At 45.3% G+C, this 25,235-nt stretch overlaps 1 protein-coding gene across 1 annotated transcript in view; it reads left to right on the top strand.

The window, feature by feature from the left end:
• The first annotated feature begins 11,319 nt into the window (after positions 1–11,319).
• The window catches only part of LOC147336555 (NACHT, LRR and PYD domains-containing protein 12-like), a 40,963-nt gene continuing 27,047 nt past the window's right edge, over positions 11,320–25,235 (top strand). Inside the window, exons 1-5 of the mRNA XM_086265333.1 lie at positions 11,320–11,495; positions 13,313–13,388; positions 13,505–15,341; positions 16,860–17,036; positions 18,781–18,978. Coding sequence (XP_086121459.1) covers positions 11,385–11,495; positions 13,313–13,388; positions 13,505–15,341; positions 16,860–17,036; positions 18,781–18,978 — 2,399 coding nt within the window. The 5' untranslated portion in view covers positions 11,320–11,384. The remainder of the gene's footprint in view (positions 11,496–13,312; positions 13,389–13,504; positions 15,342–16,859; positions 17,037–18,780; positions 18,979–25,235) is intronic.

The following is a 25,235-nucleotide window of genomic DNA, read 5'->3' as shown; positions in this document are numbered from 1 at the left end:
TCCTGGGTGATGGTGGTACCCAGGAAGCGGAATGAGTCCACAGAGGTGATGGGGGTGTCAGACAGGATGATGGGGGGGAGTGGAGCTGTGTGCTTCCTGAAGTCCACAATAATCTCCACTGTCTTCTGGGCATTCAGCACCAGGTTGTTGTGGCTGCACCAGGACACCAGACGTTCAACCTCCCTCCTGTAGGAAGACTCATCCCCGTCCGAGATGAGTCCAATAACGGTGGTGTCATCTGCAAACTTGATTAGCTTGACAGACTGGTGGGTGGAGGTGCAGCAGTTGGTGTATAGGGAGAAGAGCAGAGGAGAAAGAACACAGCCCTGAGGGGAGCCGGTGCTGATGGTCCGGGAGTCCGAGACATTCTTTCCCAGCCTCACATGCTGCTTCCTGTCCGACAGGAAGTCAGTGATCCACCGGCAGATGGGATCAGGCACATTCATCTGGGAAAGCTTGTCTCGGAGATGGTCTGGAAGGATGGTGTTGAAGGCAGAGCTGAAGTCCACAAACAGGATCCTGGCGTAGGTTTCTGGGGAGTCCAGATGCTGCAGGATGAAGTGTAGGGCCATGTTGATGGCGTCATCTACAGACCTGTTGGCTCTGTATGCAAACTGCAGGGGGTCCAGGAGGGGGGCCGTGAGGGTCTTGAGATAGGAGAGAACCAGGCGCTCAAATGACTTCATGACCACAGATGTCAGAGGTCTGTAGTCATTTAGTCCAGTGATCCTTGGTTTCTTGGGGACAGGGATTATGGTAGAGGACTTGAAGCAGGCAGGCACATGACATGCCTGCAGTGAGGAGTTGAAAATGCCAGAAAACACTGGGGCCAGCTCGTTTGCACAGTGTCTGAGGGTGGCAGGAGACACACCGTCTGGGCCGGGAGCTTTTCGAGCATTCAGACTCTTAAACTGCTTCCTCACACCTGCTTCATGAATATGAAGAGTTGTGGTGGGAGGAGGTGGTGTGAAATCCTCTTTTGTGTGGGGTGAAGAGGGGGGTGTTGTAGGTGAAGTGTTTGAAGGTGGTGATGGCTCTATGGAGGGGGGAGAGGTGGGGGAATGAGTGTCCAAAGTGCCTCTATTGTTGGGGCCGTTGGAGGTGTGAAGGCTGCCTGATGGCTCGTCAAAACGGCAGTAAAAGTCGTTGAGGGTGTTGGCCAAGAGCAAGTCATCAGTGGAGTGGGGGGTTTTAGGCTTGTAGTTGGTGATATTCCTAAAACCTTTCCACACAGAGGCCGAGTCATTCTCTGAGATCTGCTGCTGCATCTTCTCAGAGTGCTGGTGTTTTGCAATGTCCACTTCCTTAGTGAACCTGTACCTGGCCTCTCTGTAGCAGTCCCTGTCTCCGCTTCTGAACGCCTTTCTCTTTTCCAGCCACAGCTTTTTGAGTTTAGGAGTAAACCAGGGTTTGTCGTTGTTATAACTCACCCTGGTGCGTGATGGCACAATGCTGTCCTCACAGAAGTGGATATAGGAGGTGACAGTGTACGTAAACCCGTCCAAGCTGTTAGAAGCAGCCTTCATTGTGTCCCAGTCTGTAGACTCCAAGCACGTGCTAAGCTCCTCCACAGCCTCGTTGCTCCACAGTTTTTTGGTCCTCACGACAGGTTTGGAGAGCTTCAGCCTCTGTCTGTACGCGGGGATTAGGTGGATCATGACGTGGTCAGAAAGTCCGAGTGTAACCGGTGTGCTTCTGCGTTGTGTCTGATAAAAAAGGTAAAAGAAAGAAAGACCTCCAAGTAAATAATTTGCCCACTCCAGCTCCTCTCCCACAGGGGAATTGTAGAAAAAGGGCGTGGCATTTATTTTTACATTAAACATAAAATATGCATTTACACGTAACATATTTGACATAAGATAAAACAAAAACAACATGAAATCTGACATACCTGATAAAAAAGGTAAAAGAAAGAAAGACCTCCAAGTAAATAATTTGCCCACTCCAGCTCCTACGACCAAATACAGACAGTGGGGAAGAGGATTAGCTCAACCCACCACAGCTCCCAAGCTAGCAAGGAATACATATTCATGCTATCATTTATGGCGCCTAAAACACATTTATGACACACACATACTACACACTTATAACATCTTACAAAAACAGGCTCAATAATGACAATAACTGAATTAAAATCGCAATCATAAACATCAGGGTGGTTAAATATGAATTATGTGTGCTTTAAGGTGCTGGAAAGAAATGACACCCACCTCTCCCACAGGGGAATTGTAGAAAAAGGGGAGAGGCAAAAGGGGTACACTGTATTTATAGTATTGCACCAAAGAAGAAGAAAAGAATGAGGAGGGGCTCTAACTGATAATGAACACAACTACAGGCTTGGAGGTCCTAAAAGTCAGGTATAAAAGGAGAAGTTTGGGGGTTTAGAACACATTTTGTGTAATTATAACAATGTTATTTATGACTCTGTTACATTCACCCCCCAAGAATTACACAAAATCCTAAAGGGTACACCAAAAAAAATAAATAAATAAACCCACAATAACAGATACAGTGGCCTCAAACAAATTCACATCGCATATACAATGAATTAGATCAGCAACATAGCTTCCTCCAAGGAGGATAAGAGACCTGAGACCTGCTCGGCGCCTAGCAAGATCCCAGGACTTTCTATAGACAAAATGAGGTGCCATTTACACCACACAAAACAGGCCATAATATCTATGGGCGTCACTATCAGACTGCACAGACTGACAAAATACAATGAACTCTGTGCCTGTATTATTCTTTTCCAAAAACAATAGCAATGAAAAACATACAGAAATAAGCAAATTCACACATCAATAACCGCTGCTTGAACAGGTTCAACACCAAGGAGTGTTTCAAGTTGAGCCATTGATTCAATCAAGCGACGAACTGGTTTAATGATTCTACCAAAACGTGTGGTAAGTCCTTGATCCACGTCCACATTTTTGGGTTCAAGAGAATGAAAAGTGTGGGACGGGAAAGCAGCAGGGGAGCCTGGGGAGGCTCCATCACCAGCCAGCCCACCAAGATCAGAAACACCCATTATGGGAGGGGTCCCATGAACGCCATCTTCGACCGGGTCAGCGGCAGATTGCTGATGGATCCATGATAGTGTGCGGTCATCACACTCGCCAATGCTGGAGACGGAATCCACAGTCCAGGTGGCAGGAGGTACAGCTCCTGTGCCCCCAAAAGATGTCACAGACCCATCCAGGTCAGACTCAGCGGGGCCACTGACAACGCTCACAGCAGGATGTGCAGCATCGTCATTCAGTGTTGTGTCCAAGGGCAAAAAGTTAACTTGAAGGAGCAGGTTGCGATGCACCACACGCTCATGACCTTCTTTGTCTCTGATACGGCAGATGTGAAGAGCAGGATCCAAGTCAACTACCGTGTACACAACAGGTTCCCATTTGTCAGAGAGCTTCCTTTTTCCTCTGACTCCCTTGTTTGCCAACAACACCTGGTCCCCTAGTGAAAGAGGCAGACCCTTCACTTTTCTGTTGTACTGGTCAGACTGGTGTCTCTGCTCCATTGTGCTGTGTTCCTGGGCTCGGAGCATGGCAGAGCGCAGGTCATCCATCAGTGACTTGACATAGGTATCATAGTCACAAATGGTGTCATCATGAAGGACATCCCGAAACATGAGGTCAACTGGCAACCTTGGCACCCTCCCAAACATCAGGTAGAATGGCGCAAAGCCGGTGGTCTCGTGTGCCGTACAGTTATACACAAACGTCATGGACTGTATCATCTGCGGCCATTGCTGCTTACATCTGGGGGGGAGGGACCGTAACATGTTTCCAAGGGTGCGATTAAATCTCTCTGTGGTACCATTACCCATGGGGTGGTATGGTGAAGTGTGGGATTTGGCAATGCCACCCAAAACCAGAAGCTCTGCAAGCAGCTCACTCTCAAAACTAGCTCCCTGGTCAGAGTGAATGCGCTGAGGGAAGCCATACACACAGAAGAATCCATCCCAGAGCTTTTTAGCGACTCTCTTAGCTGTCTGATCCTGGCATTGGAATGCATGTGCTAATTTTGTGAAGTGGTCAGTAATCACAAGGACATCCACAGACTTGTTGTTGCTGTCCTCAGCTGACCAGAAGTCAATGCACACAAGTTCCAGTGGAGCACAGGTCTTAATGCTTTCCAATGGGGCCCTAGCTGCTGGCTCTGGGGTCTTGCTGAGAACACACCTGCGGCAATTTCTCACATGACCGCGCACATCCTTCTCCATATCATACCAGAAAAAACGCTGACGAGCCAAGGAGAGTGTGCGAGGTTGACCTTGATGACCAGCATTGTCGTGTATGCCAGACAGCACCACTTGTTTTAGGGAGTCAGGTACCACAAACTGGAATCTCTTGTGTTTGGTCAGTGGGTCCCTCACGACTCTGTAGAGGACACCATTGAGGAATGTGAGCTTCTCCCATTGTTTCAGGAGCCGCAACGTATGTTGGTTCTCATGACAGCGCTCACGTCTGGAGGGTCTGCGCTTACGCTCAACATAGCGGGCTACTCTGGAGATCACAGGATCCCCTGTTTGATGAGACAGGAGATCAGCACGGGACAGCGCATGAGTAACATCACAGTCAGGTGGACTGATGGAGGTTAGGTGACCAGCGAGGGATGTTGCACGCTGGCGAGAAGCAGACTCCCACTCACAGAGCGAAGACATGAGAGAAGACACGTCATCAGTTGACAGAGACACATCAAGCACAGCAGAGGGTGGAGCACTGCGTATCGATTGAGGTTGACAGGTCAAACAGAAGGCATCTTGGACACTGGCATCTTTCACACCACTGACTTGCTCTAGCAGCTCAAAGTAGGGCTCCGACAGGAGCCGCTGGGCCAACGGCCTCACAAACGGTTCCCTGCTCAGGGTGTCTGCCACAATGTTCAGCTTTCCAGGAACATATTTGATCTCAAAGCAGTATGGTGCAAGCTTAGAGACCCAACGCTGTTCACAGGCATCCAGCTTTGGCTTAGTCAGAATGTATGTGAGAGGATTGTTATCAGTCCAGACAGTGAACCGATGACCCTTGAGCCAGTGGCTGAACTTATCGCACACAGCCCACTTCAGAGCCAAAAATTCGAGCCGGTGTGCTGGGTATTTGGCCTGACTGCGGCTGAGAGACTTACTAGCAAAGGCTATAGGTCTTGCTCTCTCCTCACCAGCTGGCACCTGGGATAAGACAGCACCCAGCCCATCCATGGAAGCGTCAGTTGAAAGGATGAATGGCCTCTCAAAATCAGGATGTGCCAGCACCGCACAGCTGAGGAGTGCACCTTTGAGTCCCTCAAATGCTTTCTCACAAGCAGGAGTCCAATCTTGAGGGGTGAGCTTGCGAAAAGTTCCAGGTTTCCGACTCCCATGGCAGCCTTTAGTCCTCTTCTGACCGGCAGTTAGAGCAAAGAGTGGCTTCGCAATACGAGAGCACCCTGGAATAAAATGCTGGTAAAACATCACCATGCCAAGGAAGGATCTCACTTTCCTCTGAGAAGGGGTGCAACCGTCACCATCCATAAGGTCAGTCTTCTGAAAATTGGCGATAACCCTCACTTTATCCTGATCAACCGAGACACCACCAGCATCCACGACATGACCCAAAAACCTCACAGAGCGTCTGAGAAAGTGACATTTTTTCTGCGCCAGCTTCAGATTGCTGGTCCTCAGGCGAGAGAAAACAATCTCAAGACGTCTTAGGGCCTCCTCTTCTGAAGGCGCAAACACCAGCAGGTCATCAAGATAACACAGGAGGCTGGAAAAGTTCAAATCACCAAAGATGCTGAGCATCATCCGCATGAAAGATGCTGGGCTGTTGCATAGACCCTGGGGAAGTCTGTTGTACTCATACAGGCCAAGAGGTGTAGTGAAGGCAGTGTACCGTCTGTCAGACTCATGGAGGGGAACGTTGTAGAACCCAGATGTGAGGTCCATGGTGCTGAAGAAAGCATTCCCACCAAGGGCAGCAAGACAGTCAGCCTGATGGGGCAGTGGGTGAGCATCCTTAATGGTTTTGGCATTGAGCCAGCGGAAGTCAGTGCATATCCTCAAGTCACCTGACTTCTTCCAAACCATTACCAGTGGCGAGGCGTATTCGCTGGTGGACTTACTGATGATGCCTTTCATCTCCATGTCTGACAGCACCTCTCGCAACTTGTGATAGTGAGCCGGGGGTACTCTGCGATAGGGAAGCCTGAAAGGGCGGTCGTCAGTGAGGTGGATACGATGGACAAAGTCTTTCACCTCACCACAGTCTAGTTTGTCTCTAGAGAACACATCTTGGTAAGTCAACACAAGCTCCACCAATTTCCTCTTCCACCCATCTGACACTTCACAGCCCTCAATATCAATGTCAGCCAACCCAGCATCTTTGAGTAGCTGTGCAGAGTCAGGCACAGAGTCTGATGAGGGGGGAAAACTGGTATGCTGGTCAGTCAGAGTCTCGCAGAGACCTTGAGTGATGGGCAGATCCTCCACAGCAATACAAGGAAAGACATCCGCAATCTTAGCATTGCGACGAAGTGTCACAGGGCTCTCTGTTGGGTTAAGGACTTTCATAGGGACCCAACGATCTCCCCACATGGGTGTTATAATGCGCCCCACCATTATGTTCTTTGGAGTGGAACGGGCTGACGTGGGTTCCACAACGACAGTACTTCCTGGAGACACGAGGGCAGAAGGTGGCAGCTTTCCCCAAACTACATATTCTTTTTGTGGCAGGAGAGTGACACTCTTCCGCAACCTGACTGTACCTACTTTATCTGGCAACACAGGAGCAGACCACCGTGAGATACAGCTCAGCAACTGCAGGAAGTCTTCACAATCAGTGCCAGTGTAATTGGAGTTAATAAGCTCCCAGTGCTTTGTATCAGCCTTCATCTTCTGAATGATGGGCCGGATCACATTGCTCCCCACGATGAGCTCATCTTTTTGCCCAGGAACCACAAATGTTGGTACAAGAAACCTAGTCCCATATACTTCAATGTCCAAATCATAGATGCATTTCGGTTGTGTGAGAAGGCCACCACAACCAACCAGCACCACATTTTCAGGGATATGCTGCGGAATCAGAGCAACACCAGCGGCTCTTAGCTTGCTATCAGCCTCTTCACTTAGTGTGCATGACATACTTCCTGAATCAAGCATGCTTGTCAGGGAACACCGGCCACTGACCGACACTGGAGTGTAAAACAACTCACTAGCCCTGCCAACTCTTTGTGAACCCATAATAACAGTCTTCTCATCAGAGAGGCTACTACAGCAGTTAACATATATGGCTTCTGGGTCTGTTGCATTTCTGAGGGTTTCATCAACACTGCCCATGCTACCCCTCTCGTTACATGGGCTGGCTAGTTTAAAGCAGCATCGGTGGGAGGAGGGACTGAAACGCTTGGTTTCTGGTGCAACTGTGGGCATTCACGCCTCATGTGTCCAGGGTCAAAGCAGCTGTGGCATAGCTTGTACAGCCTACAATGCACATGGGTTGTGTGTTCATGTGAGCCACACACTCTGCACTCTGCACGATGAGCATTGCGGTGCCCATGGGAATGACCTGTGGGTTGTGGGCACCTAGGACCAGTGGCTAGTGATGCAGTGCACATGGACAGAACCTTGTCAAACAGTGCTACCATCTGTTGAACACCTGACTCAGCTGGAGGAGGGCCAGAAACTGGCAAAGATGGGGGCATGACATGTAGAGTCAAAGGAGGACAAGCAGAGGGCTGCTGCACACTTACCATGCCATCAGAAGAGAGAGGCTGACATGTGGCTGCAGAGGGAACAGAGGGCATAGGATACGAGGCTGGCTCATGTGTTACTGGGACTGCTTGAGCACCGCTGGAGTGGGGCTGGCTGTTAACAGCGACAGGGCTCTGATGCGGGATGGACAGACTTGCTGTATTATGAGACAAAACACTAGACTGTCTCATTTTCCTCACATAGTTGTCCAGACGGCTCTGAACCTCAGCTGCAGTCCACTCCTCAGGGGCCTTCAGTTGAAAAGACAACGTAAGACTGTGGTCAGGACAGTGATTAATGAACATCGAAACAACCTCACTACTGGGGTCCTCTACCATCTTGCCGAGCCTGCGGAGACACTCGTCAGCAGCATCAATAGACTTGTTCAACCGGATCCAGTAATCCATGGCGTTCTCACCTGGACGTGGCACAGTACTGTAGAAATCTTTCATGGGCAGGCTGGAATATGTCAAGTCGCTGAAGTTAGACCTCAGTATGTCAAACACAGCAGTAATAGGATCATTCCGATTCAACTCAGGGCGGCAACGAAGTGACACCTTGACCACATCTCTGGCTTTGCCAGTTAGTCTAGACATTAATATGGCAAACATTTCTTCATCTGTGTCACAGCTGATTCTGTGCAGATAACATCTCATCATGTCCTCCCATTCACCGATGGGAAATAGATCTGTGTTGTCACCCTTGAAGTATGGTGGAGCTTTGGTGTCTGACTGAACAACAACCTTCAGCTGGGACTGGTCATTGCAGCTCGAGGGCACATTCTGGGGAGACTGTGGCTGGGTGGGGGCTGGCTGGTGCATAGAGTTAAGAGAGGATGTGATATTTTCCCCAATTTGCTTTGCTAAGTCAGTGATCAAGCTGCTCAACATGTCACTAGTGACAGCCTGGGTGTGTGTTTGGCGTTCGCAAGCAGCTGGTGTGGAGCTAGCTGCTGGCATTAATGGTGAGTGCATCACTGGCTGGTCTACAGTGTGGGCACCAACACCCGGGACTACTGGCCTACCCCTCCCAAAAAACTTTGGAGCAATCTGATGACCCCTCCCCAAACCAAAGGTCATATTACTCCCCACAGAGAACAGATCAGGCAAAGCGCTATCCACAGTTTCCTCACTTAACATGTTGGCCCAAGTGAGATATCACTGTTCAACAGCAAAAAAAAACGAGCCTAACCCCCACACACAATTATGCAAAACTTCACAAAACAATGAAATGTGGGGAGAAGAAAAAAAACATCAAAGAATCAAAACACCATAGAAAATAAAATGTTGTTTTCTCCTCTCAATTAAAACAGGCTGTAAAAGCCAATATCAATAGAGAAAAAAAATTACAATCCGTGCCTGTATAATTTGAGGCAACAATATGAAACAGTGACAGAAATGATCACCTACGTATTTGCCCTTTAAGTTCACACGTGACAGAGATGCCTGCAAGCCAAATTACGGGGCATCGATAACACACGCGATATAAAAACCTGTGAGTCAAAGCGCAGGGCACAGGATTCTGGCACACAGCTGCAGAGAGGAGGCGGGAAAACAGCGGCAGCAGAAGGAGGAGGGGTGGATCGCGGATTGGCGATGTGACGGGTCAGCGGCACCAAGTGTAACCGGTGTGCTTCTGCGTTGTGTCTGATAAAAAAGGTAAAAGAAAGAAAGACCTCCAAGTAAATAATTTGCCCACTCCAGCTCCTCCCCCACAGGGGAATTGTAGAAAAAGGGCGTGGCATTTATTTTTACATTAAACATAAAATATGCATTTACACGTAACATATTTGACATAAGATAAAACAAAAACAACATGAAATCTGACATACCTGATAAAAAAGGTAAAAGAAAGAAAGACCTCCAAGTAAATAATTTGCCCACTCCAGCTCCTACGACCAAATACAGACAGTGGGGAAGAGGATTAGCTCAACCCACCACAGCTCCCAAGCTAGCAAGGAATACATATTCATGCTATCATTTATGGCGCCTAAAACACATTTATGACACACACATACTACACACTTATAACATCTTACAAAAACAGGCTCAATAATGACAATAACTGAATTAAAATCGCAATCATAAACATCAGGGTGGTTAAATATGAATTATGTGTGCTTTAAGGTGCTGGAAAGAAATGACACCCACCTCTCCCACAGGGGAATTGTAGAAAAAGGGGAGAGGCAAAAGGGGTACACTGTATTTATAGTATTGCACCAAAGAAGAAGAAAAGAATGAGGAGGGGCTCTAACTGATAATGAACACAACTACAGGCTTGGAGGTCCTAAAAGTCAGGTATAAAAGGAGAAGTTTGGGGGTTTAGAACACATTTTGTGTAATTATAACAATGTTATTTATGACTCTGTTACACGAGTGAAGCGCGGGGCACCGCACGATAGGCCCCGCTGATCGTGCTGTAACAGTGGTCTAATGTCCTCTCCTCTCTGGTCGGGCATTTAATATACTGCTTGTATTTGGGAAGCTCATGGCTCAGATTTGCTTTGTTAAAGTCCCCAAGAGCAATGATGAGAGAGTCCGGGAATGTCTGCTCCATGTGCAGTGTCTGCTCCGCGAGTGCGCACTGAGCTGCCTGCGCATCCGCATCTGGCGGGATGTAAACAGCGGCCAGGATGAATGAAGCAAACTCCCGCGGAGAATAAAACGGTTTACAGTGAATAAAAAGGTATTCCAGAGAGGAAGAGCAGTGCTGAGCAATCACTGTTACATCTGTGCACCAGCCACTGTTAATGTAGAAGCAGAGACCTCCACCTTTGGTCTTACCAGAGAGAGAGGCCTGCCGGTCCGCGCGCAGCAGATGAAAGCCCTCCAGCTTGAGCGCGCAGTCCGGGATGTCCTCACAGAGCCACGTCTCCGTAAAACATAAGACACAGGAGGAGGCAAAGTCTCCTTTCATGCTTCTCATCAGGGCCAGTTCATCTATCATATTCCTGAGTGAGCGTACATTGGAAAGGAAGATCCCAGGAAGAGCAGTTCGCAGTCCGCGTCTCCTCAGACGCACGAGTGCGCCGGCTCGCTTTCCTCTCTTTCGGCGTCTCACTTTCCTGATCAGAGTCAGCAGTAAATCTGCCGCAGATGCGACAAATATTGGAAGTAAATCCACAGGTGTTGTAGTCCTGTGGTTAAGAAGCTCTTCCCTGGTGTAAGAATATCCAGAGGAGTGCCCAGACACAGAAGTTATGCACAAAAACAAAACAGAAGTAACGCACTGAAGCACCAGGGCATCCATACGCGGCGCCATCTTGGATTTCGCCATCTTGGAAAATGCTCCTCTGCTGTGCCGTCATCGTGTGGACGCTTCTTTTAAAGTTGGAACTCATGTTTTTATGATCTGCTTCATTTCATTGAACCTTTATTTCTAACCATGAAGTCCCTTTGAGGTTACAGCCTCCTGGTTAGGTTTAGGCTGTTATTGTGCTTCAGGCTGAAATATGAGGAGTAAGGAGTGGGGCTGGTTAGCCCTCATGACCCTCACCATAACACATACGTCACAGGACAGTGTTTACCACAGAAACTCCATGAAATGACCAATGAGAACTTTAGAAACCCGTCAGTGTGATGCTTCCAGTACAACAGCACCTCTGAGTGTGTGTGTTTGCCTCTCAGACTAACTCCACCCTGACATCAAGAAGATGGAGGAAGAGGATGGAGCAGGATCTGCAGCATCCAGCTGTGTGTCTGTGAGGAGTGACTGGTCCAAAGAAATACCTCTAGACTTCAGTAATGAACCTGCAGCAACAATGTAAGAGAGCTGCTGACTCATTTATTCAGTGTAAATAATGATTTTTGATGCAATGGGAGAAGAAAAATGACAAAAACAGTTTAAAAAATAAGGATTAAAATGTTACAAACTATGTTTTTGAGTTTCCTGATGTAGTACAAAAATATATGAACATAACTGTATATAGGACAGATATTTTACGGTTCTTTTAGGCAGCACCAAAAAACAAAAAGACTATTTTTAAGCTGTCTGAGGTAGTGAGTCAACATGTCACACTGGGTCAAAGGTCAGGGAGTAAAAGTGTGTTTTAAAGGAGGTTTAAAAGCAGCGAGTGAAGGAGCCTGTCGAGGTAAATCGTTCCATAACTGATCAAATTCAGTTGGTGGACCTCTGTGTGAAATCAAGCATCTGGTTCACAGAGAGGATAACCCTCACATGGGCTGTACAACATTATATAGGGAGACAAAAACAGAGATTATCGTAGCCATTGCTCTCTCGCATGGACGTGGCAGTCTTGCTGTCTGCTGCGAATCCTCCCCGTACCTCCGTGACCTCGTCTGGTATCTGCTCCCTCCTCTGTAAGAGACAGTAAAGGAAAACACGTCTCTGCCTAGTCTTGAAAATCTAATCTTATCATCCATTGTTCTTCTAGGGCCTCTTCTTCTTGTGGCCTCAGCTAACTGCTAATATTTAAATGGCTAACATTAACATGTGTGCCAGCCAGGTTCACATTTATGATGAACTATGATTAATTAACTGATGTTGAAACTGGAGCTTTACTGACCTCTGAAATTCCTCCTAAAGTGTTATTCAGTGTTGTGACAGTCAGCTGCTTCAGCTGCTGCTGGGATGGGCTGTGGCAAAGAGAACAGAGAAAATCCAAATCAGAGTTTTTCTCTGAATTAAAAGCAAGGAAACAACAATATATTCTACATGGTGAAACTGATGGTTTATGGTGTTTGGGTCTGTTTTTCTGTATTCATGCAGATAAAGTGTAAACTCAGATGAATTATACCATCAAATGTTAAAGGAAAATATCAGGATGAGTGTCTGTGAGCTGAGAAGGACGTGAAGCGAGCAGTTTATCCCAGAGCTGAAGCTGCTCTGTGTGCAGAGATGAGCTCAGATTCCTGCTGTGATTGATCAACAGTCACAGAAATGTAGACTTGTAGTTATTACTGCAGTATGGTCACAGCAGATACTGATAAACATGTATTATGAGGATGGATGATCAAGTTTCTCACTCTCTCCTTTAAATCTCAGTTTGTTTCTTCTTCACAGTTTATCTGTTAATTTATTAATGAATAACACTGAAAGAGTTTCTGTTATATTTCCCCTTGAACATCAGCTTATTAGGGCGGCATTAGGAAATAGCCCCCCTCCAAAGAATGAATAAATGAATGATGATAATAATAAAATGATTAAAAAGCAGAGCTCAGAGTGGTAGAATGGTCAAACATGGATCCACGGGTGGTTCAACTGCATTTGGTGACGTGACTAAAGCAAATCTTTCAAATAATCCCACCATCAACGGGATGTTGTCTCCTTTACTACGGTTACTTTACTTGGTCACCGTGTGAATTTCTTTGAAATGAACCAAATTCTTTTATTTGTTGGTTGTTGCATATTTAACCTCTACAGTCAGGAAAGGAGGAGATGAGGCCTCAACAATGTTGGGTTGTAGCTGTGGTTCAGGTTAGAGTGAGTGTCCATGGAATAAATGTAAGTCAGTGAACTGGAAACATGACTGTGTTCAAACTTTGTTTTCCTTTTTATACTGAGTCTAATCAAAGGTGGACAGAAGTATCTCCACTGTGACTTTTCTGTGTCACCATCAGAGCTTCTGCACAGTGTGGAGAAAGATCCAGAAGCAGAGCTGGACTGCAGACAGCCAGTCAGAGCAGCTGTGTACAAAGTAAGACTGAACATCTGTCTGCTGATGGACTCATTTCTGAAAACTGGACTTCTTGTGTTGTTCAGACATTGAAGAGTTTTCTTTCTCTTTAGTCTCATTGTTTTTCTTTCTTTCAGCAGATGTTGGTCTGCAGGAGGTTTTAGATGAACATAAGATCAGTCTGAGGAGGAGATGTGAACGTGTGACTGAAGGAAGTGATGAAACAGGAAGTAGAACCCTCCTCAACAGGATCTACACTGAGCTCTACATCACAGAGGGACAGAGTGAAGAGGTTCATACCCAACATGAGGTGAGGCAGCTGGAGACAGCTTCCAAGATGGACGCCCTCCGTGACGCTCCAATCAGGTGCCAGGACATCTTTAAAGCCTTACCTGACCAACAGAGACCCATCAGAGTGGTTCTGACCAACGGCGTGGCTGGTGTTGGAAAAACCTTCTCAGTGCAGAAGTTCACTCTGGACTGGGCAGAGGGCTTGGAGAACCAACATGTCAGTGTGGTGGTTCTGCTTTCATTCAGGGAGCTGAACCTGATCAGAGATGAGCAGTACAGTCTTCTGGAGCTGCTCCATGTTTTCCATCCAACATTACAGAAGGTCACAGCAGAGAAGCTGGCTGTCTCTCAGCTTTTGTTCATCTTTGACGGCCTGGATGAAAGCAGACTTTCATTGGATTTCACCAACAGGAAGCTGCTGTCTGATGTCACACAGAAGTCATCAGTCAGCCAGCTGCTGACAAACCTCATCCAGGGGAATCTGCTTCCCTCGGCTCTCGTCTGGATAACTTCCCGACCCGCAGCAGCCAATCAGATCCCTCCTACATGTGTTGACAGGCTAACAGAAGTACGAGGCTTCACTGACGCCCAGAAGGAGGAGTACTTCAGGAGGAGATTCAGTGATGAAGAGTCCAGCAGAATCATCTCCCACATGAAGGCATCCAGGAGCCTCCACATCATGTGTAGTATCCCAGTCTTCTGCTGGATCACTGCTACAGTTCTGGAGCACATGTTGACTACAGAGCAGAGAGGAGAGCTGCCCAAGACCCTGACTGACATGTACTCACACTTCCTGCTGGTTCAGACAAAGAGGAAGAAGAACAAGTACCATGAAGGACGTGAGACGAGTCCACAGGAGCTGATGGAGGCTGACAGGGAAGTTCTTCTGAAGCTGGGGAGGCTGGCGTTTGAACATCTGGAGAAAGGAAACATCATGTTCTACCAAGAAGACCTGGAGCAGTGTGGTCTGGATGTGACAGAGGCCTCGGTGTACTCAGGAGTTTGTACAGAGATCTTCAAAAGAGAGTGTGTGATCTTCCAGAAACCAGTCTACTGCTTTGTTCATCTGAGCATTCAGGAGTTTCTGGCTGCAGTCTACATGTTCCACTGTCTCACCAACAGGAAGAAAGAGGTGGTAGAAGATTTTCTAGGGAATGTCAGAGAAGAATACAAAATCAGATCTTTGTTTAAGAACATGTTCAAGTCTTATAGCTTCACATCACTGGATGTCTTTTTAACTAAAGTCATGGAGAAATCCCTCCAGAGTAAAAATGGCCACCTGGACCTGTTTGTTCGCTTCCTTCATGGCCTCTGTCTGGAGTCCAACCAGAGACTCTTAGTAGGTCTGCTGGGTCAGACAGAGATCAGTCCAGGAACCATCCAGAGAGTCATCAACAACCTGAAGAAGATGAACAGTGATGAAATCTCTCCTGACAGAAGCATCAACATCTTCCACTGTCTGATGGAGATGAACCACCTCTCAGTACATCAGGAGATCCAAGAGTTCCTGAAGTCAGAGAACAGATCAGAGAAGGAACTCTCTGAGATCCAGTGCTCAGCTCTGGCCTTCATGCTGCAGATGTCAGAGGAGGTTCTGGATGAGTTGGACCTGCAGAAGTACAAAACATCATGGCAGGGACGACAGAGACTGATTCCAGCTGTGAGGAACTGCAGAAAGGCTCGGTGAGTCCAGATGTGATCACTAACATCATTGATCAGTGTAGGTTAGTAGTTTAATGTTGAAAATAAAATCAGATTGTAACCACAAAGTGTTTGTGTCCGTACGCTGCAACCTTCCACACCATTCCTTTATTGTACAGACTCAGCAGCAGCTCCATGGATCCCAAATCCAAGAGTGGAGAACAGATTTGAAGTGTGTCACATCCATGCAGTCACAGCTGTTTCCACCATGTTTCCACTGATATTAATCCTGTTCAATGACACGTTTCATATCAGTGAATATGTTCTTTAGGACGTCCACTGACATGTTTAAGTGTCCTGCTGGAAATCACTCAAATCATCCATGAAATCCATGAAAAATCCTTTTAGTGTTTCTAACTTCACCCTCTGTCCTCTCTCTCTCTCTCCATCCTCCTCACTGCTTCTTTCACTGATAATCACACAAACATCGTATTCAGCTACAAAATAACACAATAATATCATCTGATGATCATTATTATAAGAGCAGGATCCATATTTGATATCAGAGTAACACACTGCTTGGTTATGTGCAGTCATCATCAGTGACTGTGGGTCAAACAGAAGCTCTCTGATTGGTTGCTGACCTTGGTCACCTGTCCACTCTCACCTGTTTGTGTTTGCTCTCTCTTTGCTGTCTCCATCCTCTCTCTCCTTTCTCTCCCTCTCTGTCTTTGTACGTCACTCAGGTCCAATGGAAACAGTGACATTTACAAACCAATCAAAGACAAACTGATCCATGTCAGGTTATAACAATATTCAAAGTGAATACAGGCTGCTGCTGGACACAGACAGGTAACATCATTTTGACTTGCTGTTACCTGGATCTGGACTCATAAACACTGAAGCCCTGAACAGGAATACAAATCATTTTCTGCCAACTAGCGACACACCAGCAGATAATGGCTCAGAAAGCTAAAATGAGCCAATCATCTCTGTGTTTAGTTCCCCTGAAATCAGATCTGATATCAGCAGCTCTGAGTTCATTCCTCATTATTGTCCAGTGATGAGATTTCTGCTCCGTTTGGTAACAGTCAGCAGGTTTTTCCTGCGTGTGGACGTGAACAGTCGTACCTGACAGCAGGTAGCAAACAGAGATCATCTTTCCAGCTGGAACTCTTTACTGAGCTGAACTCATTCAAAATGTTCTGGACTCAGATTCAAAACAGGAAACAGTCCAAATGTGTGTCTTCACTCTGACTCTGGATCAGATCTCAGTGACAGGCTGTGGACATTATGGAAGCCTAAATGTGACACCATCTTCCTCCTTCATCTGCAGATTAAAGCCAAACAAAGATTCGCATTAAAAGTCTGCAGGTCTGAGAGAGACTCAATCGTTGTGTCATGTCAAACACAGTAAGAGGAGCTGAAGCACAGATGTGAAGAGCAGAGTCATCAGATTATGACCTCACTCTGTTTTGTCTTCATATACATTCAGTCTGTGTTTATAATGCAGATTTTCTGCTTTTATAATAACACATTTTATATTTTCTATCATCACAGACTGACTGAGTGTCGACTCTCAGAGTCTCACTGTGAAGTTGTGGCCTCAGCTCTGAAGTCCAACCCCTCCCATCTGACAGAGCTGGACATGAGTTGGAATGATGGCCTCCAGGATTCAGGTGTGAAGCTTCTGTGTGCTGGACTGGAGAGTCCAAACTGTCGACTGGAGACTCTGAGGTGAGTTCACTGACTGCGGCTGTTGTAGTTTTTCTATATTTCAGGTCTTTGATTGATGTTTGAAACTTTCCTTAGTTCCTAAATGTTCAGGATGTGTCTGAAGACAAATGTGAAGAAGTGTGAGTGCTTTCAGAAATGTTGTCTTTCCAGACGACTGAACAACAGTTTTTCCTTTTGGCTCCAAACAGAAGTGACAGACTTGAGCAGGGTTCATTTAAAGGCTGACAGAAGTGGAGTGGTGACGGGGAGATGTTTGACAGGACAGTGTTTCAGCCTCCACAGGTTCATGTTGTGCTCCATCAGTCAGTGAAGATGAAGTCAGTGCTGATGAGGCTGTAGAGTGTGTGAGGGATGTGAATGAGGATGATGAAGATCTGATGATAGCAGATAAAAACAGGCTGCAGAGACTTTGAGCCATACAGGGCACACAGTGTGTGTACAGAACAGCTGAAATCATTATGGAGGCCTCACTGGAATATGGAAGCATCACAGTACAGCTTCAGTGAAGCTTTAAAGTCTCTGATATGAGATGAGAAATGAAGCAGCCAGAGCTTTTTCATGAGTGGAAATCCACTGTGACTGTGAGCTGCTGCTACAGCCTCCAGATTAGCCAGCAGCTCATCCTGCTCAACATTTTCTCACCAACTTTAATGGAAGTGTGATGTTTCAGCTGGAGTGATGGTCAGGGTGGCCTCCCTCTCCTCTTCTTCTCCTCTTCCTCTTTCATTTGTAAAGCCACTTCTGCTGCTTTCATTCATTTGGAAGTCCTGTAGCTGAGTTTGGGAGAGACTAACAGCCTCGGCAGCAGAGGGGAGAAAGGCTGTAACACCACCACTTTACTCTGTTCTACCTGTCACATCATTTTATCAGGAAACAAATATGCTCATGTTTTTACTATGTTTGTCTTGAAGATGTAAGAAGATCACATGGTGCTTTTTTATTATTGTGTTGGTTTGTTTGCTGTCTCTCTGATGGAGCCCAGCTGTGCGTGGCCCCTGGGCCTGTGGTCAGAGAGTGTGCTGGATAATCCGGCCCAGGATGAGGCCAAACTGACATGGGATGAAATGTCTGTCACATAATTGAGCTTAGTGTAGTTTCATTTCTGCACAGTTTAAAAACAACCAAAACTTTGTTCTGTCTTTTCTATGTTATACTGTAGACTTTCTTTGATACTGTGTCCAAAAGGAGCAGCTTTTACTTTGAAGGGGAGGCGTCTCTGTTTCCTCTTCAGTTTGGATGATGGAAGCAAATGAGTGTGTGATGTTCTTTCAGTGTTGCACTTTGTAGACGCTCTCCGAGCACTGGTCTCACAGCCAGCTGCACATAGAGACCAGTGTTGTTAGTCCAGGTCAGAAAATGACTTGTTGGAATGAAAATGAGCTTGTAGTTTGTCTGCTTTAATAATGTGACTGGAAAAAGGTGTTGGACTTCAAATATGTCCATTTCTTTCACACTTCACCTTTAAAAGTGAAGCCTTGTGGTTCCTGGAAGGAAAAACACGACTTTTTCAAGTCTTTGTCCTGTTTTTATGATAAATGTACGACTTTAATGTGAAACATTCAGAGTTTTTTCTCTTGTTGTGTTTGTTTGAAGCTGCTTCCTGTTGGCTTCAGCTGTTTGGAGTTTCCATTTTCTAAACTTCTACATTCTGAACCTTCTTCAGCTCTGAACAGATGATGAAACATTGAATGTTTTCAAGCTCACACTTTGTCTAATAAACTTACATCTTTCATTCTTTATACAGATTGTGGGGCTGTGGTTTGTCAGAGATCAGCTGTGATTATCTGGCAGCAGCACTGAAGTCCAACCCCTCCCATCTGAGAGAGCTGAACCTGAGTAATGAGTACTCCAGGTCTTCGACCAACAACAAGCTGCAGGATTCAGGAGTGAAACATCTGTGTGGTTTCCTGGAGAGTCCAGGATGTGGACTTGAAACTCTGAGGTCAGTCAGCATGTTTTAGTTGTGCTGAGATGAATATGATGTGAAAGTTGTGCTGACACTAAACTGCAGACATCAGGCTGATATTATACTGATCCACACTGAGGATCTTCATGGTAAAGTCTGTTTTCTTCTTCTCTGGTTTAGTCCATTGACTGCAGCAGAACAATGTTCACATTTCAAACAGTGAGACTCAACGTATGGCCCGCGGCCCACACGCGGCCTGCCCACCTTTCCTGATTCAGAGAGAGGGGACCCTGATTAACTGTGTAGTGTTCTTCCTCACAGTTCTAAGTATCAGACACAACAATGAATAATCCACAGCTGACTGTCTTTAGCAGGTCAAAGGTCACGGCACACAGCAGGCAGTGGGAAATATTATAACTCTGATCATTTATCAGCACATATCCATATGTATAAAAACAAAGCTGACACTGTGAGACTTGATCAGAGGTGTGATCATCACAGCAGAGGCCTTTGTGTCAAAGTCACTGAGGATCAAACAGAAACACATGAAGCAGATTTTCCTGTTCTGGCTTTTTATAGCAGATAACCTTCAAAATATTCTGCAGTCCATCAAAAACTGAAGCAAACCATGAATCAACATGTGAACATGAGCTGATGCTGCTGAAGGGAAGCAAAGTTACAGAGGTTTGATTACAGACACAGCTGAGAGTTTGTAATCTGTCATCATTTTAAAAGGTTTACATTTCTTCAATATTGAACAGCAGAAATGAGGCTTTGTTTTCGGAGGCCGACAGCAGTGAACACAACAGCAGACTGGTGCGTAATAAGCAGTGAATAATGCAGGAAACAGATTTTTGAAGGTAAACTGTTCTTGAAGTACACTGAGAGAGAGAGAGCTGTGCAGGAAGTAAACGTCAAAGTCAGAGAGAATTCATGACGATGTTCATCAAACGTAAAGCGTAGTTTGGATCTTCTTCTGCTGCTGGTTCACTCAGTTTTGGTTGGAGACAGATGAAACCTGCAGCTTCAGGATCTGTGAGCTGTCCACTTTCAGCCCCAACGGCATGTCCGTGTACGTGCCGTCGAGTGAACGATCCACGCTCTGTGTTTCCATCTTTGTGTGTTTAGCTGCTCTCATTTACTGTTTTATCTGTTTGCTTGTTGTTGAAATACTTTTGGGAGCTTTAACCTGAGATTCTGGCAAAATACATTTATATTAAAAATCGATTCAGGATTGAATGAATCAACATCGCTTTATTCAAATTAAAACCATTTAAATAGGAAAATCCATTTTTTCACAGCCGCCTCTAATGCTGGGTAATGTCAGCTGGTCCATGTGCAGCTGGCTGTGAGGCTCAGGGAGCGTCTACAAAGTGCAACACTGAAAGAACATCATCCATAAATATTGAGTAATAACTGGACTCTCATATAGCGAGACTCAAATGCCTTTAAACATCAGCTTATCCTGCTGATCCAAGTCCAACACTGAGTTTGTAAAAACATGTTTGTCAATCATTTTGTTTGGTTTCTGAGGAAAATGATTCAATAACTTGCTGCTAATACACAACATTTCATCATATTTCCTCACAACCCTCTTTTGTCTGACCATTTGATCCCATTTGAATTTGCACTAAAGGATCCACAGAGTTTGGTGACAATAATGACAGTAGATGTTTGTGTGAAAGTGCTGGAAGCAAATGAGTGTGTGATGTTCTTTCAGTGTTGCACTTATCTCGGCTTGTGTATGGGTTTCTGCCGTCTTCCAGGTCGGATAGTCTGATGAATAGAGCCGTTGCCAGTAGTAAGAAGCCAGTCATCACCTGAGAACACCTCATGCTTGAGGTTGGTTTCACCCAAATGTATCAGTAAGCCTAAAGTTTGTCAGTGGCTGGAGAGAATGAGAGTGCAAGCTGAGCTCAATCAGCACTCCTCCCTCGTCACTGGACCTACTGATACCTGGTGAAACAGCCCTTACACTTGTGAATCTCTGCTGGTCTGGGCTTCAAGCTCTACTTTCTCGCAGTGGCTCTGATGAATCCAAGATGGTCTCTCTGCAATTTTACAGGCTGTGGGTGTAGTCAATAACACTCGATAGGGACCCTCCCAGTGAGACAAGCCCCAATTCCTCCTCTGGAGCACCCGTATTAGAACCCAATCGCCTGGTTTCAACCTGCAAGAGACTAGAGAAGCGTCGCAGGGCAGTTCAAAACAATATCCCTATTTTCTAGTAGTTTTGCCATCCATTCTGCCAGAGTTGTTTCTCTGGCAGATTTTTCTAGTGGTTCACTTGCATCGATTCATGCATCTTTTCAATGAGTTCTGATTCAAACTATCTCACTTCTGATTCTTTCCAAAAATAATTTCACTTGTAACAATTTGTGTATGTGTGTTTTCTATTCATTAATGTAATTTTCACTTATTTTCTCTCTTTATTTTACCTTCCTTTTGTTTACCTCTTTGTTTGTGACGTGGACATCCCTAAACCATCCTGAGTTCTGGCTTCAATTTCAACCCAATTTTACCCTCTATTCTCGCAGTCGAACTCGTCTGGGCTTCACCTCTCACTGGTCCCTGTCCCTCTCTTCACAGTGTCCTGTGTGGCCTTCAAATCTCCAACAACACAGTCTGTTCCTTCTGTTTCTTTTCAGTATTTGCCTTTTAGATTAAGTCCCAGCCTGGCCAAACATCACATTCAGTGCCTTTAAACAGTTATGTCACACTGTTCTCACCAGCCTCCAGTTCACCGTGCATTTTCCATCACGTGGTTTCTTCCATCCTGCTGCTGGTGTCGTCAGTGTGGTTTCAGTTGCACTGTCTTTTTGCCTGCTGTTAATTCTTCAAGTCCACGATGTTCTGTTGGTCTTCATCAGGAGATTGACTGTCCTTTGAGCTTCTTCTCAGGATCGGGACAAGTGGGAGGTCAAGCTGTAAAATTTTAAGCCAAAATCTGGCCTATTTTTCTCCCAATTATGTTAATCTATGGTTTTGCCGCTGTACTCAAAATCCAGGTTGAGGAAAGTCCACCTTTATTTATCTGTAACCTGTATCGACACACTAAAGCATACAATTGATATCCTTTTCATTTCTTTTCTTAAAACCTCCATTCGCTTTATCTGCCTAGAGTTTAACTCATCTCTCTCTCTCTGGGTGCTCACTTGTCACAGTGAGTCTCCTTTTATGGGCATGCAAAGTTCCTGTCACACACACACAGCACTCAGAGCCATATTTCCTGTTTCTCTCTTTCGTGTTTCTACAGGCTAATCAAACTCTTATAACATCACTCATGCATTTCTTAACTTAGAAGCACTTTCAAACTTTCAAACATCCTACTTTGCATCACCAAAGAAATACCTCTCACCCCTTTATTTATCATTCAAAACCTTCTACTCACAGCATTCACACACTTACACTGTTACAGGAGTTAAAAAATATACCTCAAAATACGCTTTCCTAAGAGTATTTTAGACGTGCCTTTCATAATCAGAACGAGCAAGTCAAAGAAAAACAACTGAAACCTCTATTAATTCTCACAGCACACACATTCAACAATGTTTGCAGCAATATTTATAAAACCAACTGTGGTTTAAGCAGTTCACCGCTTACTAATTTGCATTTTCTGAGTCTCTGTTTTATGGTGCCGTTAGTTCTCACAAATTCTTTTGCTGAAGTTTCAAAGTTTAGAGTGTAAAAGTGTGTATTAATCTATATTATCCCTGCTGATGACACAGGACTAATCCCAGGTGTCACTAATGCTGTTGTTCTGTTTAGGGATTTGGGAAGTACTATTCAATAGTTAGGATCATCTTACTCAGCAAACAGATAATTTAGAATTCATCCAATCGGCACAGATTTGCTTTTTCTCTGAACAGGTTTGTGCCTACCCTTTTAGACCGGTCTTCTGTTTGCCTCATATCAGATCCAACCTTCGGTCACATTCGTTCTCTGTTGCATGGCGAACCAGGCAGTTTATTATAATATTTTATTTATATTTTATTTTGTGTCCATCAAGGGCTTTGGGTGATCTGCAGCTTCACCCTTTCCCAAGCTGGAGACATTTACCTTTTCACACACTTTTCTTGGCTGAACAATGACACAGCCTTAATGTACCTGATGCATCTCTCTGTTTTATTTAAAAGGTTTTCGTGTGAATTATTTTCTTTCATTCATTCCATACATTCTGTACATGGTCGTCATTCCAACTATGTTTCATTGTTAATATCAGTTTACAGGTTGTTATCCTTGCTATTATTATTTTGAATATGTTAAAAATAAACTCTAATGTAATTTAGCCTTTGTTTATTTTATTGTTGTACTTCTTGTATTTATATCTATTCGGTGGCGTCTGTTTCCAACCTTTTTAAACTACTTTAAGGAACGGGTGGTGGATTAATAAAAGGATGGCGAGGACTGCACAGTGTCTCGTCTTCTGGTTTTACTAAACTAGCAGTTAAGTACTGTTTTTCTGACGGTTTATCTTTTTTCTCTTGTTTTTTCTCGCCTAACTGCTTCTTCTTTCCAGGCCTGGAAATATTCTAATTCTTACGTACGTTTTCCTTTCTTTTTTAAGTTTTTTGTTGATCCTATTTCTTTCAAAAGAGCTTCTTTCAGTTGTGTTAACGCTGAGGGGCTGCATTTTCCTTCCCAAGTGCGACATTTTGTTTTCTTAGGATTTCTCCATCTACAAGCACTGATTTGTCCGGTGCCTGGACATTTCTTTTCTAGCCACTGCTCGTCAGCATTGAGTTTTGTGGGCTGGTCTCACAGCCAGCTGCACATAGAGACCAGTGTTGTTAGTCCAGGTCAGAAGATGACTTGTTGGAATGAAAATGAGCTTGTAGTTTGTCTGCTTTAATAATGTGACTGGAAAAAGGTGTTGGACTTCAAATACGTCCATTTCTTTCACACTTCACCTTTAAAAGTGAAGCCTTGTGGTTCCTGGAAGGAAAAACACGACTTTTTCAAGTCTTTGTCCTGTTTTTATGATAAATGTACGACTTTAATGTGAAACGTTCAGAGTTTTTTCTCTTGTTGTGTTTGTTTGAAGCTGCTTCCTGTTGGCTTCAGCTGTTTGGAGTTTCCATTTTCTAAACTTCTACATTCTGAACCTTCTTCAGCTCTGAACAGATGATGAAACACTGAATGATTTCAAGCTCACACTTTGTCTAATAAACTTACATCTTTCATTCTTTATACAGATTGATGGGCTGTGGTTTGTCAGAGATCAGCTGTGATTATCTGGCAGCAGCACTGAAGTCCAACCCCTCCCATCTGAGAGAGCTGGACCTGTACGGAAACAACCTGAAGGATCCAGATGTGAAGCAGCTGTCTGATCTTCAGCAGAGTCCAGACTACAGACTGGAGACTCTGCTGTAAGTAGAGTGATGGAGTGAGTGGGTGGTGCTGTCAGCAGTATTGTACTAAACACAGTCAGTATGAAACAAAGATCCAGTGTTTCCTGTAAAGCTGCAGCTTCTCAGTGAAGCTGTGAGAGGAGAACGGTGACAGGCTTCAGGATTGGACACAAACGCTTCCTGTTTCTGACCTTTATGGTCACCATAGTAACGGCTGACACGCTCTGATCAAACACTGTCAACAGCCAATCAGCTCTCTGAACAAAGCAGCACGCAGACCAATGACTGCATTCATTTCCAAGTTTAAAGCAGTGAAGAAGACAGTCTGTAGGTGAGGAAGAATTTAGTGAGAGCAGATGTTTGGATGGAATTCCTCCAGTTAACAGCTGGAACCGTCCATCTGGATTGTTGGGCTTGTTGTTGGGGTTCCTACAGAGCTCAGAGTGGACACACCAAGGTTCTTCTAATGAATGAAAGTCCAAACTCAAACTAGGAGGGAAAAACATTTTCATCAACTTCAATAAAAATCCAAAGATTAGAAAAAGTGAAGCAACAATGAGTCCTAGTACAGTCCCAGCACTGAAGTCCCTGCTGCTCTTTATACTGGATGTGCTGCATCACTGACTGACAGCTGATGAAGAGTCTCTGGAAACACTCGTTTATCTCCTCTGCTCTTCCTTCTTCTCTCTGCAGGTGGAGCTGATGATGGTAAACATGACGGTGTGTGTGCTGAGAGAGGAGGAGCTGTGTCCTGATGATCCAGAGAGGTTGAAGCAGCAGCAGCTTGTGTGTAGAGACGCTCTGACTGGGCCATGTTACTGGGAGGTGGAGAGGAGAGCTTCATCCAGCAGTGACTGACAGAGGAATGAGAAGAAGTGCAGATGACTGTCAGTGCTGCAGAGTGAACTGCTCTGAGAACAGCTCCACTGTCAGACACAATGT

Source organism: Aulonocara sp. 'chitande type north' Nkhata Bay, linkage group LG3 (genome assembly GCF_057382095.1).
Source record: "Aulonocara sp. 'chitande type north' Nkhata Bay isolate Kocher_YH1m ecotype deep benthic linkage group LG3, A_spYH_male_GT1.1, whole genome shotgun sequence".
Lineage (NCBI taxonomy): Eukaryota > Metazoa > Chordata > Actinopteri > Cichliformes > Cichlidae > Aulonocara > Aulonocara sp. 'chitande type north' Nkhata Bay.
The sequence above is the reverse complement of the archived record's forward strand: the minus strand, read 5'-3'. Positions and strand labels throughout refer to the sequence as shown.